The 17,645-nt window shown below is 43.4% G+C and overlaps 1 protein-coding gene across 2 annotated transcripts; it reads left to right on the top strand.

Moving 5' to 3' along the window:
• Window positions 1-5,574: 5,574 nt before the first annotated feature.
• On the top strand, window positions 5,575-14,848 carry PRDX4 (peroxiredoxin 4). Of its 2 annotated transcripts, XM_075775230.1 has the most exons (8): window positions 5,575-5,983; window positions 7,998-8,115; window positions 9,126-9,242; window positions 9,817-9,939; window positions 10,586-10,716; window positions 12,366-12,400; window positions 13,597-13,643; window positions 14,725-14,848. In XM_075775230.1, the coding sequence occupies exons 1-8, from the start codon at window positions 5,590-5,592 to the stop codon at window positions 14,726-14,728; spliced, it is 969 nt and encodes a 322-aa protein (XP_075631345.1). In that variant the 5' UTR covers window positions 5,575-5,589; the 3' UTR covers window positions 14,729-14,848. The 2 variants fall into 2 exon arrangements, with proteins under 2 accessions (XP_075631345.1, XP_075631339.1); XM_075775224.1 differs by lacking the exon at window positions 13,597-13,643.
• Window positions 14,849-17,645: the final 2,797 nt, after the last annotated feature.

Here is a 17,645-nt window from a genome sequence, read left to right as displayed (position 1 = left end):
GTAACAGCATCTTACTGCCACCTAGTGAGCAATGTAAAAGCGACTAACACATCGAGGTGCATGAATATTTCTGGTCAAAAGCCATTTTTCTCTTTCACAAGTCCAAATAGAAAAGAAAGGCAAATTTAGATATGGAACAGTGCTAGAAAATAGGTAATACAAAAAGCTTTTCAAGAGAGGACTGAAGAGGGGCAGACAGGCAGGCCTAAGGAGAGGAGCTGGCAATTTTTTAAGACCACGTTCTCCCGGTATCGTGCGAATGCAGCCCCCTCTCCTCCACAGCAGGAGATCACCTTGATGTGATCACCCATGCTTCAGGCAGTAGGCTCTACTTTTTTGGCAACAGCTAAACATTTAATTTCCCTCCACCTAGCCCGAATGCAAGGCAGCTAGCTCACCCACAAGCTTGAACAAGACTTTAGTGACCACCCATGGAAGAGGCATACCCAGGCGTCATCAGCAACCATCAGCAACATCTGTCTCTCTTCTGGTTTAAGAGAATTTGAAATTGTGTCACTACAGGGTTTCTTTCCACAAGGCTGTGGTGCAGGCACTTGCGAGGGCAGGACGCAGTTTCACTTTTTGTCTGAGCTGAGGTGATAAATTTTCCACCTTTTCCCAAAAGCTGACTGAGCTCAAGGCTTAGACCAGAGCGTGTTAGTCTCAGTTCAGACCCGAGAAGGCAGAACCAAGGGTGAGACCCAGAGGGCAGGAGCCTGTGAACCCCCACAGATGACACTGACGGAGACCACCACACTTGACACAGTGGGGTTACTGCTCTGTGGGTGAAGGTCTCTCTTGGTCGGCAACACCAGACAAAGCTAGCTAGGTTCTTTTGGCTAACAAGCTCCCAGTTGTGACAGTCTCAGGGCACATCAGCAGCATGCCGCCAAGGGCAGGTCCAGACGTCCAGCGTCGGTTTCCCAGTGCAATACCTCAACTATCCTTCACAGTCCACTGACTTGCAGAGGACAACATATGTCTAACAGGTGCTGTTCAGCACTGACTTTCTCTGTCCTTGCTTGTCAGTGCAACTGTCCAAAAATTGTGCTAATGCTCAGAGACATTTTGGGCACTTTCTTTGAATACATACTTGTTAAAGGAAGAAAAAATGGAATAGAGTATAAATACACTTGTAACTTACCCCCCGCCAGGTGACAGTCAAAGGAGAACTAAGAGGGCCCCGCAAGGACTACATTGTTTATTAGGTGAAGAAAGTGGTTTCATAATATTTGTTTATATTCACAAACTGAATATAAACTTACAGAGGCAGAAGAAAGCTTGGAACAGGTGGTGTTTTAGGAACTGTACTGCCCCATCACCCAGCGACTAGCAGTATCAATCACCCTTTTTTGCCACGCTCAGTCAAACATATTAATAACATGCTCGATCCTGTTCCTATCACACAGGCCCCGCTGGGTTTCTGACACTGATGCCGCAAGAAGCAGAGCTGGCTGGAGGAGAAAGGGAAAGAAATGAAGCAGAATTTTTCTATGGCAGGTGTGTTTGCAGAGGAAAAACCTAAATTCATCTCCAAACATAACCACGTTCCCCAAAGGTAGGATACAGGAATAAATATCTCTCTGATACCTCTACACTACCGAGTGGCAGATTTTAAAAGCTTATATTTACTCAGCCATCCTGCTTCAGCTAGCTGACAATATTAGCAGCAGTTAGAAGTCAGGATGAAGTTCCCATCAAAGCAAATGGCACCACCCAGCACTTCTGATACGCTTTTTCTTCAAGGACCCTTTGCAGTCAGCGCACACACAGCTGATCCCACCAGTCTAGCCTTATCAAGAGGCAAAAAGGAGAAGACTTCTCTAATTGGTAATTTTAGTTATGGTCATTCTGATCCAATACCACCTACAAACCAGATGTTTTCTACCCTCCTTTCTCCAGCAAAGTTTTCTACACTCTAGATTTTCTGTCATGCATGCCAAGCAATATATTTGTTATAACGTCCCTGTAAACCATGAGGAGGATAAAACCAACTGCTAGTTTCAGCAGCACAATATTGAACATCTGCTCCATCTGTCCCAGGAAATGGCGACGGGCATCTTGCTACAATATACTATGCTAATTTTTCCAAGATATTTTTATATTAGGTCATTTGAATGATAGCAAGGTATTTTATTGCTACAAGCAAGAACAGACTGAACCTCCATAGCCATTTCTAAACTGCTTTAGTAGCCTAAATCACTCCCTGCTTCCGTAACTTTAGTGCCACCGTGGCAATGACACCCTGCCACAGTCAAGCCCTTTGCCAAAACTGAACCATCCTTGCGGGCCTGAATATGGCATGGCATGCAGGAACACAGCCTGTAATGCAGTGGAGGAAAGGAAGGATTTAAGAGCTTTCCCTTTGCACGTGGTAACCCCTACCAACTTCAGAACAGCTGTACAACTGGATGAATGTAGCATACTGTTCCTTGTACGATGTATTAACAGCATCACTTAATTTCATCAATTTAAACACAAAAATCAGCATTCCGATCAAGTATTTCATCACTGAGCAAAGAAAGAAGGCTGCCCATATCCTCCATTCAGACACTGAAGAGTGATATATATTTGGATTTCATCTTGCATTTCATTTACAAATTTTTTCATTTTTTAATCACTTGCAGAAGTCTTGATAGTACAGCAGCAGCCAGAAAGTCTTTCTTGTTGCTCTTTTGAACTCTATCCCACGTCCATATATACTTAATCACATACAAACCTCAAATTAGTGCTATTTAACTAACATTATATTCTGCAGATAAACCCCCTTTTTGTCCTTCAGCATTTTCTCCACTCACAAGAGGCCTGATTCTTTCTACTTTTACTGCATTGATTTTACCAGTGTTCTCTCTCATTTATGGGTATTTGGGAATATCTTTCAATTGAGGGATGTTAACATTATGCAAAGTGCATACCTCTCAACTGCTCATTTTTTTCAACTTCACTATATGACTACTTTTCAAATCACTGCCATTTCCTCCAGCTCAAAACACTAGCAAAAAGAGAAGAGCAGGGACAGCCAACATAACTTTCCCTGTGAATTCGCAACGGCCATGGCTGTCACTTTCCTTACAAGCAGTGAGAATGAGGAAAGCTTGATATTAAATTCAGTGCTACTAGACTTGGATCATGTAAGACAGTAATTTAATAACACATGTTAGCAAGCTTAAATGTAAGGCACGCCTGAATCTGAAATCAGTGGGAGTATAAACATTGTTGAAGTGCTTTTTTCCACCAGAGCCAGAGTGCTTAACATAAGCATGTGGGTTTTGTTCACCCTTCCTTTAATGACGTGCCCTTGGTGGGGGAGGGAAGTCAAAGAGCAGCACTGAAAAGAAAATCAGATTTTATCCTGCTTCCAACACTTTAGGAGGTATAATCAGAGACTGGCCACCATCAACTCACTGTGAAAAAACAGGACAAGGTATCTGATGTGCCATCAAGTCCATTTCCCCTGTAGACAGACATTTAATACAATTTTTTTACCATTTCACACATGCTGATCAAACCTGATAGCTATGTAGGTATTTTGCTTCCGTAGCTATCAGAGGGCTGCTCCAGAGCCTTATCCTTCTGATCCTCAGTAATCTTCAATCCCTTCAGGTGGGCAAATACGCCCAAGTAAGATTATTGCTCTGGCAGTAACAGTATGAGTGGCATTTTACAAGCATGATCCCTAACTTGTAGAACCTAGACTAGAAATTAAAGGCAAACATGACAAGAGGTGGGAAAGGAAAGGAGCTCCTTCTGGAGAGGAGTCAAAGCTTTGGGAGAAAGGAACACTAAAATCACAGGTTAAGAAGTGCAAGCAAGCCTGCAAGGTCTTGTTTTTCTCTCTTCTACAAATTTAATTTTGTGAAATATCTTTTAAAGGGTGGATTCTGTTGTAGAAAACCAGAAAAATAGTAGGATTTGTTCAAGACACAATATATAATGATAGGTGCCTTGCTAATCCCTTTCTTCTTTACAGAGCCTGTGTTCTTTGAAATGGCCCTCAGTATTTTCATTTGGCTCTGATCTTTACAGGCCTGTTCTGTATCATTTTTGAAAGAGAGAAATTGTAGTGTCCATTCTGGCATGGGTACTGTACTGTCCTGAAGGTACATTTATCGCAAATCTTCTGCAGAGACAGGATGCGATGCAAATGATCTGTTAAGAGCCTGACATTGTCAGTCTGGAGTAACTTTTTTACTGAACCACCAGTTTTCCCAGAGAATGCCATCCACAGTGCTCCAAGAGCAAAAGGTCAATGATGTCCTCATTTGTGGTAAGAGATAGCTCCAGCTCTCTCACATCTTAATTTTTAAGGATCTTGATTACAATTTAACTGACAGACTTGACAGACAACCTGAACTGTCCCAGTCAAATAGGTATGCCTAGCATAACTTATTTTGACCATTGTGCTGCAAAGCCTTACCTACTGCTTGTCACAGCCTACTTAATGTCTTCAAAATCTTGTTATTAAATGCACTGCTGAATTACCTTCTAGCTATGCTTACTTGTGACAAATATGTAACTACTTTGTGATATGAACCACAATCTACTCAGCACTGAGCAAAATGACCTCTCACAAGGCAAACTTGAACCAAGACATCTGGGCCATGAAGATGACCAGAGGCCTGGAGCACCTCTCCTATGAGGACAGGCTGAGAGAGTTGGGGTTGTTCAGCCTGGAGAAAAGAAGGCTCCAGAGACACCTTATAGCAGCCTTCTAGTACCTGAAGGGGCCTACAGGAAAGCTGGAGAGGGACTGTTTACAAGGGCATGGAGTGACAGGACAAGGGGTAATGGCTTTAAGCGGAAAGAGGGCAGACTAGATATAAGGAAGAAATTTTTTACAATGAGAGTGGCGAGGCACTGGAACAGGTTGCCCAGAGAAGCTGTGGATGCCCCCCTCCCTGGAAGTGTTCAAGGCCAGGCTGGAACCCCTCAGAGGGGTCTAGTGGAGGGTATCCCTGCCCATGGCAGGGGAGTTGGACAAGATAACCTTTAAAGGTCCCTTCCAACCCAAACCATTCTGTGATTCTATGATTCTATGAATTAAAAGGCACTTAGTCTCATTTCTGTTTAACCACACTTAATGCAGCCACCACGTGCACTACGTGAAGCTCATTCACGAATTGCTGCCCAGCTGGTGGCAATTCATGATTTCAGACCTTTTCAGCTTTTTCAGTTTGCGGATTCATTAGGTCGGAACATAACGCTGCACTTGGCATAGATTGGTATGACCGCAAGTGATGAAATGCCCACAGAACCCACGCTGCCACAGATAGGAGAGATACCGGGCAGGGAATCTCACATATCGGCAGAGTTTCCTTCTGCAATCACACACACACTCTCTCCCCCCACACACATGCATTTTGCTTTTCTATTTTTCTCTAGACACGTACATAATTCACCGTTTCCTCCGGGGCTTAAAAAGGGGATAGGCCGGAGGCGGCTGGCACACGAGGCCACAGCCCCGCCGGCACTGCCCCGGCCCCGGGGCCCAGGCGGCAGCAGCGCCCGGCCCCACCGAAAGGCCAGGTCTGGGGGTGGCGGTGCCAGGCCGGGGGCAGCGCGGCGGGTTCCGGCCCTCCGTCTCTCCTCATGCAGCCGCCGCGGTGGTGGCGGGCGGCCGCGCCGGGAGCGGTCCCGGGGGGCCTGGCCGTGCGGCTGGGAACGTGTGCGAGCGGACCGGCCAAGCTCCTCCCCCGCCACCGCCCCTCCGCCGCCGCGCCGGGGGGACGTGCACTCACTCGGCGGGCCATGGAGGCGACGCGGCGGCGGGCGGGCGGCGGGGCGCGGGCCCGGCGCTCCGCGTTGCTGCTGCTGCTGCTGGCGGCGGCGCTGGGAGGCGAGGCGGCGGAGGCGGAGGAGCAGCGCTCGGCGCGGCATCGGGGGGACGAGCAGTGCCATTACTACGCGGGGGGGCAGGTCTACCCCGGGGAGGCGGCTCGTTTGCCCGTGTCCGACCACTCGCTGCACCTCAGCCAGGCCAAGAGTAGGTGTCGGGCGGGGCTGGGGCTGCCGAGGAAGCGGGGAGTGCAGGGGGCGGCGGGCGGGCAGGAGAGGACCCCGGGCGGGGGATGCCGTGCGGGCTCCCCTTGCTGCGCTGCCGCTGAGGGGCGGGGGGGAGGCGCCCGCAATGCGCCTCCACTGGCTCCGCGCTGGGCGGGGGAGCAGGGAGGCTGCGGCGGCGCGCGGGGCCGTTAACGGCCGCGGGGGGGGGGAAGGGATGGCGGCGGGAGAGCGGCGGGCAGCGCCACGTCAGGCGGAGCGCGTCGGCCCTCCCTCCTTCCCTCCCGGGATCCCCCGGGGTCCCGCCGCTCTTCCCCGTCGGGGGAACGCTTAGAACGCAACGCGCACCCAGTGATGAGAAATGCTGAACCGTCACCTCTCATCACGCTTACCGGTTAATCCCGGGCTCGGTTTGTCACTTGCTTTGTGCCTACGCTCTCTTGTGATGTAAATACTTTGTGGCAGACCTAGGTGCAAACGTCTTTTACTAGAGAAAAATGGAAAACCGGTCAAGATAGGTGTAACCAGTTTTGTTTGGGTTTTCCTCCCTTTGTAATGTAAGTTATTATGGCATTTTAGACGAGTATTTTTAAACCAAAAATATCACCTTCATTTAAAAGTGGCTCAAGATACCACATATCGAATTTCTTTTCCTTCTCCCTAGCAATCTGAAGGCCAGTTGCAGAGAGACTATATTAGATTAGGAGTGTCACTATTTTGTAAAAAGAAACATTTCAAACATTGCGGATGGTTCAAAGTAACTTGAAGATTAATCATTGCTCTCACTTGAAAACAGTCCCATACCTACAAAGCCTCAATTAAAAAAAAAAAAAAGTTAGAAGTCTGGATCTTGAAATCTGGTCAGAAAGAATTCCATGGAAGACTTGAGAGGAAGAAGAACATTTCTTCAAAAAAAATGTAAACTAAAATTATCAGTCACGCCTACTGACTCTCTCTACTTGTATTGCTGCGTCCCTTGTGAGCTACATCGAGGGAACCCCAAGCAGACTGCCTGCCCACCCAGGGGCCCAGTCCGTCTGGTGATTTGGAGTAGTTTTTGCAGTCCTTGTTGATGATCTTCACTATGTTCTAAAGCTGTGGGTTGTCCTAAGAAAAGGAGAGCCAACAATGCAGTCTTCATCCAGATAATAATTAAATTTCTCTACATTATTCTCCTCAGCAGCATTTCCCAAACTTCCTGGGGCTGTACATCAATGTCCCTGACATCACAAGTGTATTCAGATCACCTTGTATCTCCAGCATACCCTATCCTTTGTCTCAGAATTCACATTACTATGAAAATAGTACCTGGCAGAATAATTTTTACTATTTTAAATTCAAGGTTAATCCCTTTTGATAGGAATAGTAACTACATTTTGTGTGTTTTAATTGGATTGATTTTTTTTTTTAAAACACAACTGTCTTCAAGTTACAATTTGCTTAGGAGTTGTAATTTAATAAATATACACTGCAGTTTTAGGCATTGGTCTCCAAACGTGTTGTAGCACGTATTTTTGTGTGGACTTGAATTTCAGGTAGTTTTTTCTGACTCAAAAGTAACAATATGAATTTGAAGCATCATATGTTTCTGATTCACAACAGGTATTCATAACAAAATAGTGAGGGTTCCTAAGTCTTAAACAGCTTCTCCTTTAGTCTGACAGATGTTCTGCCATAAGCTGGTAGTGCACACGTGGTTTCTTCAGTATGCCCAGATAAGGTTTGTGTGGCCTTGATTATCAGTGATTGACAGGGCTCACTATTAGCACAAGTTTTTTATTTACTTTCTGTGTGTACTGAAACCTACATTTCTTCATCATTCTGTAACCTCTGCCTCTCTGAACTTTTTAAAGTGGTAAGAAAGTTTCACTTTGTAATTGTGTGCAGTAGGTTGTTTTTCAAGCAAGAGGCCTTGCACACAGGCTAGCTAATGAACAGCTTTGTTTGAACATGTGCTTCGTATTCTGACTTTTAATTGAACGTTCTTCATATTTCAGTCTCCAAGCCAGCACCTTACTGGGAAGGAACAGCAGTCATTAATGGAGAGTTTAAAGAGTTGAAATTAACAGATTATGAAGGAAAATATCTTGTCTTCTTCTTCTATCCTCTTGACTTGTAAGTAAGACCACTGTAGACACACCAAGACTGAGTGCAGCTATGCTAGACATGTAATTCATTAATTATTCTATTTTTTTGAGGTCTTGGTTTTTTGTTTGGTAAGGGTTTGGGGGAGAAGAAAGGAGCGACAGAAGAAAATATATTTTTGCATTTGTGTTTTCATCATGTGTTGGTAAAACTGTAACACAATCTTTGTCCTAATAAGTGCGTCCACTGATTTGTGTCTCCACATACAAAAAAATAACGTTCAGTCTGTAGCAACCTTTACGTTCTGTATGATGCTGTAAATCACTGCTGCAAACAAAAGATATCATCCCGTCTATATTTTCCAGAGTGTATGTAGGACACTGGGATGGCGTTTTCCCTTTAAGTTCTTCCCAGAACATTCTAGGAACATCTACTATTACCCTCCTTTATTTAGAATGCAGTAACTTCACTGGTTGAGTGAAAACACCTCAGTTTTCTACTAGACAATCCCATTCTTTTCTGCAAAATGAAGAAAAGAGGACAGAGATGCGTAACTACCTTAACATTATAAAGGAAATAACATGGCTCTTGGCCCTTAGCTCTGAGGCCCTAGAAATCATGATCTTTTTCACTTTATTTCTTCTGAAGTGGAAAAAGTTCAAGTCAAAATAGTTAAAATTTGCAGACATGCACGGTAACAAGAAATTATAGTATGTTCCTCTGAAAAAACTTGGCATATTGTGCTCAAATTCAGCCACTTAATATTCATAAAGTCTAAAAGAAAGTAACTGTAAAAACACTTGTGTCCAGATTGTAACCTAAGTGCAGGTTTATAATCTTCTTCATTTGTAACCAAGCTAGAGTCTGAGGCTGGAAGATTTGTCAGGCAGCATTTTGGTTAAATACTTGAAGAAGCGATAAAAAATAAGTAAAAGCTGAAATAATTTGTGATAAATCCACCATTTTAAGTTAAACAGACAATTTACTGGATGTAAATGATGTAATGAAATTTTTACTTTGTCTTGTTTTAAATTATCTAGTACATTTGTATGTCCAACTGAGATAATCGCCTTCAGTGACAGAATTGAAGAATTCAGAGCAATAAATACCGAAGTAGTAGCATGTTCTGTGGACTCAAAGTTCACTCATTTAGCATGGTATGTATCTTATCCTTGTCTTTTACTAAAAATCATTCATGGGTCCATCTTAGCTGAAAAACCGTATCCCCAGATTTGTAGCCTATGTAGGTATATCATCATGTGTAAAAGCGTGATGCTATTGATACAAATGTTTAAAATATTTTTCAGTAGTAAAAATTTGTAACCCTAGTGTGTGAAAGTACCTTTATCTTTGAAGCTTGTTTCATATGTACTGCTTGAAATATATGGTCTCAGTCCAAAAAAATATTTCAAATACAAAAGAAAAAAAGAGATAAGGATGCAAGTATCTGCAAACGCATTACACTGGCCCAATTCATGAGGACATTGGTATGAAATGAATATGACTGATAAGAAGGAGGTCACTATTAATAGATGTGGCCAAAACTGGCAAAAGATCTACTGAACATTTTGCTTGAACCATAAATAGTATTCATCTCCCTTGTGTGCAGAACAAGAAAAATGTCTCTTGCACTAAATCCTTCTGTCTGTACTGTTCTGGTTTGTGACTTAACTTTGTGTAGGGAATATAAATCTTTATGAGAAATACATCTGTATCTCATTTCTTTCAAAGGATTAATACTCCTCGAAAACAAGGGGGACTTGGACCTATGAAGATTCCGCTTCTTTCAGATTTGACACACCAAATTTCAAAGGATTATGGCGTATATCTGGAAGATCAAGGGCATACACTTAGGTATTTCACTTGGTTACTGTTCATTTTGTTCTGCTGGAGTAGCACTTACTACTTTATATCTAAAGAAGCATTTGAAATTTTTCTTTGAGAGCAGTTTTTTCTTGGGGATTCCTGCTGAGAGACAAAATAGATATTGAAGAACATCATAAAAAATTAGCCGTAATGAGTCAGAATGGGGATGGAGGTTAGTATCCTGTTTATCAGCAGTCATCAGCAGATACGTGGGGTAGGGCAAACATGCAGAATACCCCAGACCTGCCGTTACTCAGGGACCCTCCAAGTCTAAGTGGAGTCAAGACTAAGGGTAACTAATGCCTCAAGAGATCCGTCCTTCATAAACTTGATTAGTTGCTTTTGTGATCCCTGAAAGGTCATAGCATCTGCAGCATCCCCTGACAGGGCCTGCCAAAGCTTAGGTTTATGTTCTGCAAAAAACTATCCTGTTTTTTGGTTTTAACTTGCTATCAGCTTATGTCATCTGATACCCCACGTAGAGAATAGTAGGTTAGTAGTATTCTAAGGTGGTCGGTATTGTATGGTGTTTACAGACATCAAATTCTTGCCATTCAACAGACATAAAATAGTGTGTAAACACAGCACTGTAATTCTGTTTCCTAACACACACCAAAAAAAAATGTTTTCACAGAGGCCTTTTCATTATTGATGATAAGAGAATCCTTCGACAGATCACGATGAATGACCTTCCTGTTGGGAGATCAGTGGATGAAACGCTTCGTTTAGTACAAGCATTCCAGTACACAGACAAACATGGAGAAGGTGCTTTTTTAAATACTTTCATGTTGAAGATTGTTTCCTTAGACTGGAAGATGTATTTGTAGCTTTTGGGAAGCAAGGTACTCAGTAGTATTAGAGACTAGCCTCATGCAGTGAATGAAGTGGTTTGATTGCCCTGCTGCAAGTTTCTGTGGTCCTGGTACCTCCATAGGTTGTTTCTAGTGTAGTAATTCACATTTTGCTTCACATTCATGAGAATGCAGAGCATAAAGCATTCCTTAGTCTGAATTAAGGTATTACATACCACCTGTCACAAGCATAAATCTGTACAAAATATGGGTCCACAAAGAATCAGGCGCAGTATTTCAGTACATTTTGGCATACTAAAGTAATTGAGATGCAGGCCATCCTTGTCCTGCGTCATTCATTGAGGATCTGTGACGAGTAATTGAGAGTGCTTCATGTCAAGGTACACGGTGATACTGTGAAAATTAGACCGCCATTACTTGTGTTCTCTTTACAAGTGCTATGTGATCATCTCCCTCTGACAAAGAAGCTTTCACAGGCTTCAGATCATTACTTTGTCTCAAGAATTTGTCAAGAATCGCCCCAGTTCAAGCATAGGGTGAACTTTTTACATTTCTTTAACTAATATGTTTAAACAAACACATTCATTTTTAAAAATAGTTGCTTAAATATTGAATACACCTGTGCAGCTTAACTTCCATTTCAACTGAGTTTCACCTGGCATTTGAAAGTAGCTTTATCTGAAGGTACAAATCATTATTATGCTTTGCTGTACAGATTTAAAAAGATAAATGCTGTTACTTAGGCTATGCACATTTGACTAAGGAAATTCAGTCTCTCTCATTTAGTTACAAAGCTGTCTTACAGAAGTGGCTTTCCAGAGTACTGCATTTTTTTCCCAGCTGTACGTGGAATCGCACCAGCTTTTGCATGAACAGTGCAGAGACCTTCCCTGGCCCCCTTAATGGATTCTTTGCACAGAACAGGAAAAAAAGTTCTCCACAATTCCTAACTGCATTTTGTGGTGTTTTGTCTGACAGCGTGCCTTAAAGCAGCGTCATATGGCATAATTCATCAGGCTAAAGCCTCAGAGGGAGAGCTCTGAACAGATAAGAGCTTCACCCCCAGAATGTGCAATTCTACAGGTGGTCACAGGGCCCCAGCCTCACTGCATGTTAACCGCATGCTACAATCCCTTTACTCCTGAGCAAGGCTTCAAGTGAAATCACTCCATCTCTTGTGGAATCTTTGAACTGATCTCTTTGCTAAAGTATTTCCCCTATCATTGGTTTTAAAGAAAGAAAGGTAGGTCTCTGTGTAGTCACCCGAATTTTATCATGAAACTTTTGTTTCTACTAGAGTAGGTGTTCGTTCTCAGATACTGCTTTGCCAGTACTTTGGAAGGGCACGAGAATTAAACCAAAGCATAGACATCCAGCTAGAGGTATGCTGTTTCCAGTTAACAGAAGTGGTAGGTGGTATCGGGTATAAACTGTTACGACACCATCCCATCTGTAAAGAAAACTGTGTGTTTAATAGTTGCCGATATTTACATGTGACGTTTGTGTGCTGGTTTACTTGCAGTTCAGAAAGAGAATATTCAGTGCACAAAAGTAAGTGTGTGTAAAAATACTTTTACTGACTTTGTCCTTTTTTTCTTCCAGTTTGCCCTGCTGGTTGGAAACCTGGCAGTGAAACAGTAAGTCGCTGTTTATATTTAAATGCACATACTACTAAAAACCACTCAGTTATTTCCACTAAAGCCAAATCCAAAATCTTTGCAACTTTCAAAGAGATGATGTGAGTAAACTCACATTGTTATAGTTACAGCTTTTGGATTATTACTGATTTCATTAGGAGCTCGTTTCCCTCACACTAGACATATTCCAGTTGTTTCAAATTCCCTGTATATGAAAAAAACTCTTGAGCAGCAACGAGTTTGTGATCAAGAACTTTATTCCTATAAACACCTGATGAGAGGAAATTGGAAACTCCTGAGTCTGTCCTATCTTCTCGGTTATTTGTTCATATAAATTCTTGGCTCCGTCAAGCGTTACTGTGGATCCTAGGCACTACCGAAAAAAAGAAAGATACAAGTTCTCAGGCTGCTGTAGTATCTGACAGAGCCAGCCTGCCACTGTCAGAACTCCAGTAGAGAGCACTGCTTTGCTGCGCAATAGCTCTTCCTCCTTTGTTACTACTCGCCTCCATGTGACTACCAGCAGAAGAGCTAGGGTTCAGATAAACACCCGTCGAACTTGTTTGTGTTCTCTGGGCTTGCATCAAGCCTCAGCAGAATAATGAAACGTTCACTAGAGGTCTGAGCCGCCTAGCTCAGATGAGATCACTGTCATTTATTTGAGTGCATGGCTTGCTTCTGAACCATCTGGTGATGACAGAGCGTCATTGTTTAAGAGCTGTCTCAACAAAAAGCAGGTCCCAGCAGCCTCTAAGCAGAGTAGTGAGCATTGTAATTAATAGTAAAACCAGTGGAATGTTAAACCATGTTTCTTTGCTGGATGTGAAAACTTCCCAGAGGCTAGGAGTCACCTCTTCCAAGCTAGCAGAGGAGTGGCTTAGTGGGGGAAGCTGGATATTAAGACTGTAAAATGAAAGAGGGCTGGCTGGCCTACTAGACGTATTTTGGCACTGAAAAGTTTTGCCCTCCATAACCATGGATTACCTAAATAATATGACTTTAATATATTTTCTAAAAAAGTCTTAGAATATTTAGATTAACAGCTCAAATACTACCAATTTAAAGATCTAAAACAATACATAAGCATTCTCTTTCTTCTCTGTGCAAAAGATGCAGATAATTTAAATAGCAAAGTAGTTCAAAAGGACTTTATTGACGATGTAGCTATGCCTTCTAAATGTGTTTGATTTAATTAGATCAAACCAGAGGAAGCCATGAGAGTGTGGTGGCCAAGGGAAGAACTGTAAGTAAATTCTAAGAGTCTTGATTACAGTTAATTTATTAAAATATATTGCTTTTGGGCTGAGCAACATATATGTATGTGCTCCCAACTGTCAAAATTCTTCCTTTGGTAGCCTGCACTCTCTCTTCCCCCAATTAGTTAAACCTTTCTGCTACTGCCAGTAGGTGTCTTTAGAGGTAAACAGTAACCTAGTATCAAGTCAACTGGTAAATTACTCTTCGGTATTGCTTGTGGGTTGGCTTTATCATCACATTATGATATAGGGATCATAATACGGGCAGGGAATGGATTGAAAGCAGCCCTGAGGAGAAGGACTTGGCGGTGTTGGTTGATGAAAAGCTCAACATGAGCCAGCAATTCACACTTGCAGCCCAGAAAGCCAACCGTGTCCTGGGCTGCATCAAAAGAGGCGTGACCAGCAGGTCGAGGGAGGTGATCCTGCCCCTCTACTCCACTCTCGTGAGACCCCACCTGGAGTACTGCGTCCAGCTCTGGGGGCCCCAGTACAAGAAAAACATGGAGCTGTTGGAGTGAGTCCAGAGGAGGGCCACAAAGCTGATCAAAGGGCTGGAGCACCTCTCCTGTGAGGACAGGCTGAGAGAGTTGGGGTTGTTCAGCCTGAAGAAGAGAAGGCTCCAGGGAGATCTAATTGCGGCCTTCCAGTACCTGAAGGGGCCTACAGGAAAGCTGGAGAGGGACTGTTGATCAGGGAGTGTAGTGACAGGACATGGGGTAATGGGTTTAAGCTAAAAGAGGGTAGATTTAGATGAGATGTTAGAAAGAAATTCTTTACTGTTAGAGTGGTGAAGTACTGGAACAGGTTGCCCAGAGAAGCTGTGGATGCCCCATCCCTGGAAGTGTTCAAGGCCAGGTTGGATGGGGCTTTGGGCAACCTGGTCTAGTGGAGGGTGTCCCTGCCCATGGCAGGGGGGTTGGAACTAGATGATCTTTAAGGTCCCTTCCAACCCAAACCATTCTGTGATTCTATGATTATGAAATACTATGCTATTCTGTTTTATAGTTTGTTGTGTTTGTGTGGTTTTGTTGTTAGACTAATGTTTTCATTTTCTTTCTTGCACAGATAATTCCAGATCCAGCTGGAAAACTGAAGTATTTTGATAAACTAAACTGAGATTTGCTTCTGTGGAATTAGATAGGTCACATTCAACTTGATTTTTGCCAATAAAATTTCATTAATTTTGTTACTTTCGTGAGTTTGACTAATACGTAACTGCAGTAGACCATTAAAGGTCTTGTTGTTTAAACAGGAGTCTAACCCATATGAAGCCATGGGTACCTTGTTAATTATCAGAGATATTATTCTGAAATATGTTTTCCCCATAAGTCTTGTTTAGATGCTTGGTTTTCCCCAAATTTACTTCTCTTAGCATCTCAGACTTAGATTCATGACTTTTGTTATTGATAGATTACTTAATTTCTGCAAAAATCTTGTTTGCTTGGTCACATTCCAGGAGCTACAGCTAGAAAAGAGCCCCTTGGTTATGGTACATTAGTGTGTAGTCCAGAGGCAATAGCCATTATTTCTCGCTTTCAAGTTAAGTTACAGTTGCTGAATTAAATTTCCAGTCTGTCTGAAGCTGGAAAACATTTTTAATCTACTAAGAAATCGGTACAACTGCACTGAAAAGAACACAGCTATGCCAGTTCATGTGATTCAAGAGCTGAACCAGTCATTTTTTCCATGCTTGTATTTGTGGTGCATATGCTGATAAGATCAATTCCAGATTGATCTGGAAAAGGCCGCAGAGAAGGCTTTCTCCTAGCTCCAGTCCAGCACTGCTACCTTACTACTCTCGGTTGTATCCCACACTTGTGAGAAGTCGCTTCCCCTTCCCACACCAGACCATACATCTCCCTTCCCTACTCACAGACACTTCAGTACAGTTCTGCAGAACTAGACCAGCAGTTGCATTTTCACTGCAAAGTTACCTGATTTTTCTAGACTTCGGCGAGTATTGAGCAGCTCTCCAGCTTAGTCGCTGCAGACAGAAAGCAGAGGCGGACACTTGACTTTTGCCTCAGCTCTGATGCAAACAGCACCCAGCACACACCTAGGGCAGAGCAAGCAGAACTTCCCCCAGCCCCAGCCTACCCGTCCCTGCCAGGCCTGGGGAAAGGAGCTGGAGCTCCAGATCCCATCCGGAGGGTAACAGAGCATGGTGTGACCAAGGCCAAACGCCAAAGGTGGATCACATGCTGCTCCCCTCCACGCGATCTCAAAGACCAGAGGGCAGCATGTAGAGAGGCAGTTTCTCACGCTACCAGGCTGTAAACCAGCCACTTGAATTTTACTCAGGATTTTGTTTACAGCCTTCATCAACCCTGAAACACCAAAAACATCAACACAGAGAATGTTCACATAAGTCCGAGCAACTGCAGCGTGACAAATGCATGCCCAAGGCACAAAACAAACTCATGCCTGCCTAAGAAATAGTGCTTGGGCCGCCTTCTTCAGAGGCTTTGGCTGCCTCTTCAGCTAGGTTGCTCTCACTCACACCTAACGCTCTCCCAGCAGCAAAAAATCTTCTGTTGCACTAAGGAAGCTAATGAGACATTATAAAGTCAGAGCTGAGTTACTGCCCACGCGTTCCACACGCTCCATCCAGCCCACGGCTCCTTGTGGAGGAGTACTGAGTTACAGCAACAAAATCACAGCAGCAAGAGCATCAAACAAAAGCGGACATCGAGAACGGCATGAACCCTGAGCCGAGGAAAGAAAATAGGACTGAGAACATTTACTGACTGAAAAAAAAAACAAACAAGGCCATCAGCACACTTTGAACGTTGCAGATTTATGTCCACAGCAGTGTGGCTATCCCAAATTTGAAGTGCCAAAACACATATAGCAAGGGATGGGCTGAGGAATTTTTTTTTTTTTTTAAAAGCTGTTCAACAGGAATAAAAAGTGTTAGGGAAATAGTCCTTAAGCAAAGAGCTGAGCCGCTATGTCACATTACATATTTGAAATGAAAGATTATTTCTATGGAAAGAGAGAATGGGGTTTTACAGAGACTTGGATATGCTGGTAGGGAAGTTCAGGAAGGAAAAGACTGAGCAAAAAAATGCAAAAGTAGTTAATGTTTGAGGGGGAGTAGAAAGAGCTTGGGAGGGGGAGCGGGAAGCAAAGGCAGAATCTCAGTTACACACTGCCTCCAAGAAAAAGGGAAAGCAAAGGACAGAAGATGACGTCCCTGAATAGAATAATAATATTGGAAACTCAGCAGGGGGTGGGGAGGGAGAAACATTGAAGTCTGTAGGTTTGGGATCATTGGGGTTTGCAGATGTGCAAGACAAGTGGCAAGCTGAGGATCCAGCTCATCGCCACCTACTAAAGCAACTGCCTTCCTCTTGGTTTACTACTGAGAACTTGGTTTCAGCACATCCTGGGGTACCATGTACCATTTAATGGCATCAGCTGATTGTCATACCACCCTCCATCACACAACAGCTTGATGAGCACCTCTCAGCAGAACAGAGCTTCCTTGGGTGGTTGTTCCCCGGCTCCAGGGAGAAGTCAAGGAAGGAGTGACAAAAAGCAGCTAAACCTTCAAGAAAAAAACTAATTTCGAGATCAGAGTCTAGAAGTACCAGTATCTCGGGTAGGATTAGCCTGCAGGCAGAGAAGTTTAAAGGTTTGCTTCGCCCCTCTGTGTTTCAGTGAACAGACTGCTGCAATCATCCTTCTAGTTCTGGTCTCAAATTCTGCCTCATATTAAGCACATATGAAATATGTCTGAGCTGAAAGACAGTTACTGGGAAACTAAGCAACACTTGAGTACTTTAGTATCATGTATGTTCTGCAGTTGACAAAGATAAAATACAGGTAGCCTCAGTGAAACGGCTGAAGTTGATTCTGACTCCTTGGTGATAATCAAATGCAGAAAGTGCAGAAACCCACTCCTCTGCCATGGGCACATCACTAATTCTCGCCTAGTGCTTGGATTAGGGGTTCCCACAGTCTTGTTAACATACCTGGAAACA

The sequence above is a fragment of the Balearica regulorum genome, chromosome 1 (assembly GCF_011004875.1).
Source record: "Balearica regulorum gibbericeps isolate bBalReg1 chromosome 1, bBalReg1.pri, whole genome shotgun sequence".
Lineage (NCBI taxonomy): Eukaryota > Metazoa > Chordata > Aves > Gruiformes > Gruidae > Balearica > Balearica regulorum.
Note: the sequence above shows the minus strand (reverse complement) of the source record. Positions and strands in the feature narration are given on the sequence as shown.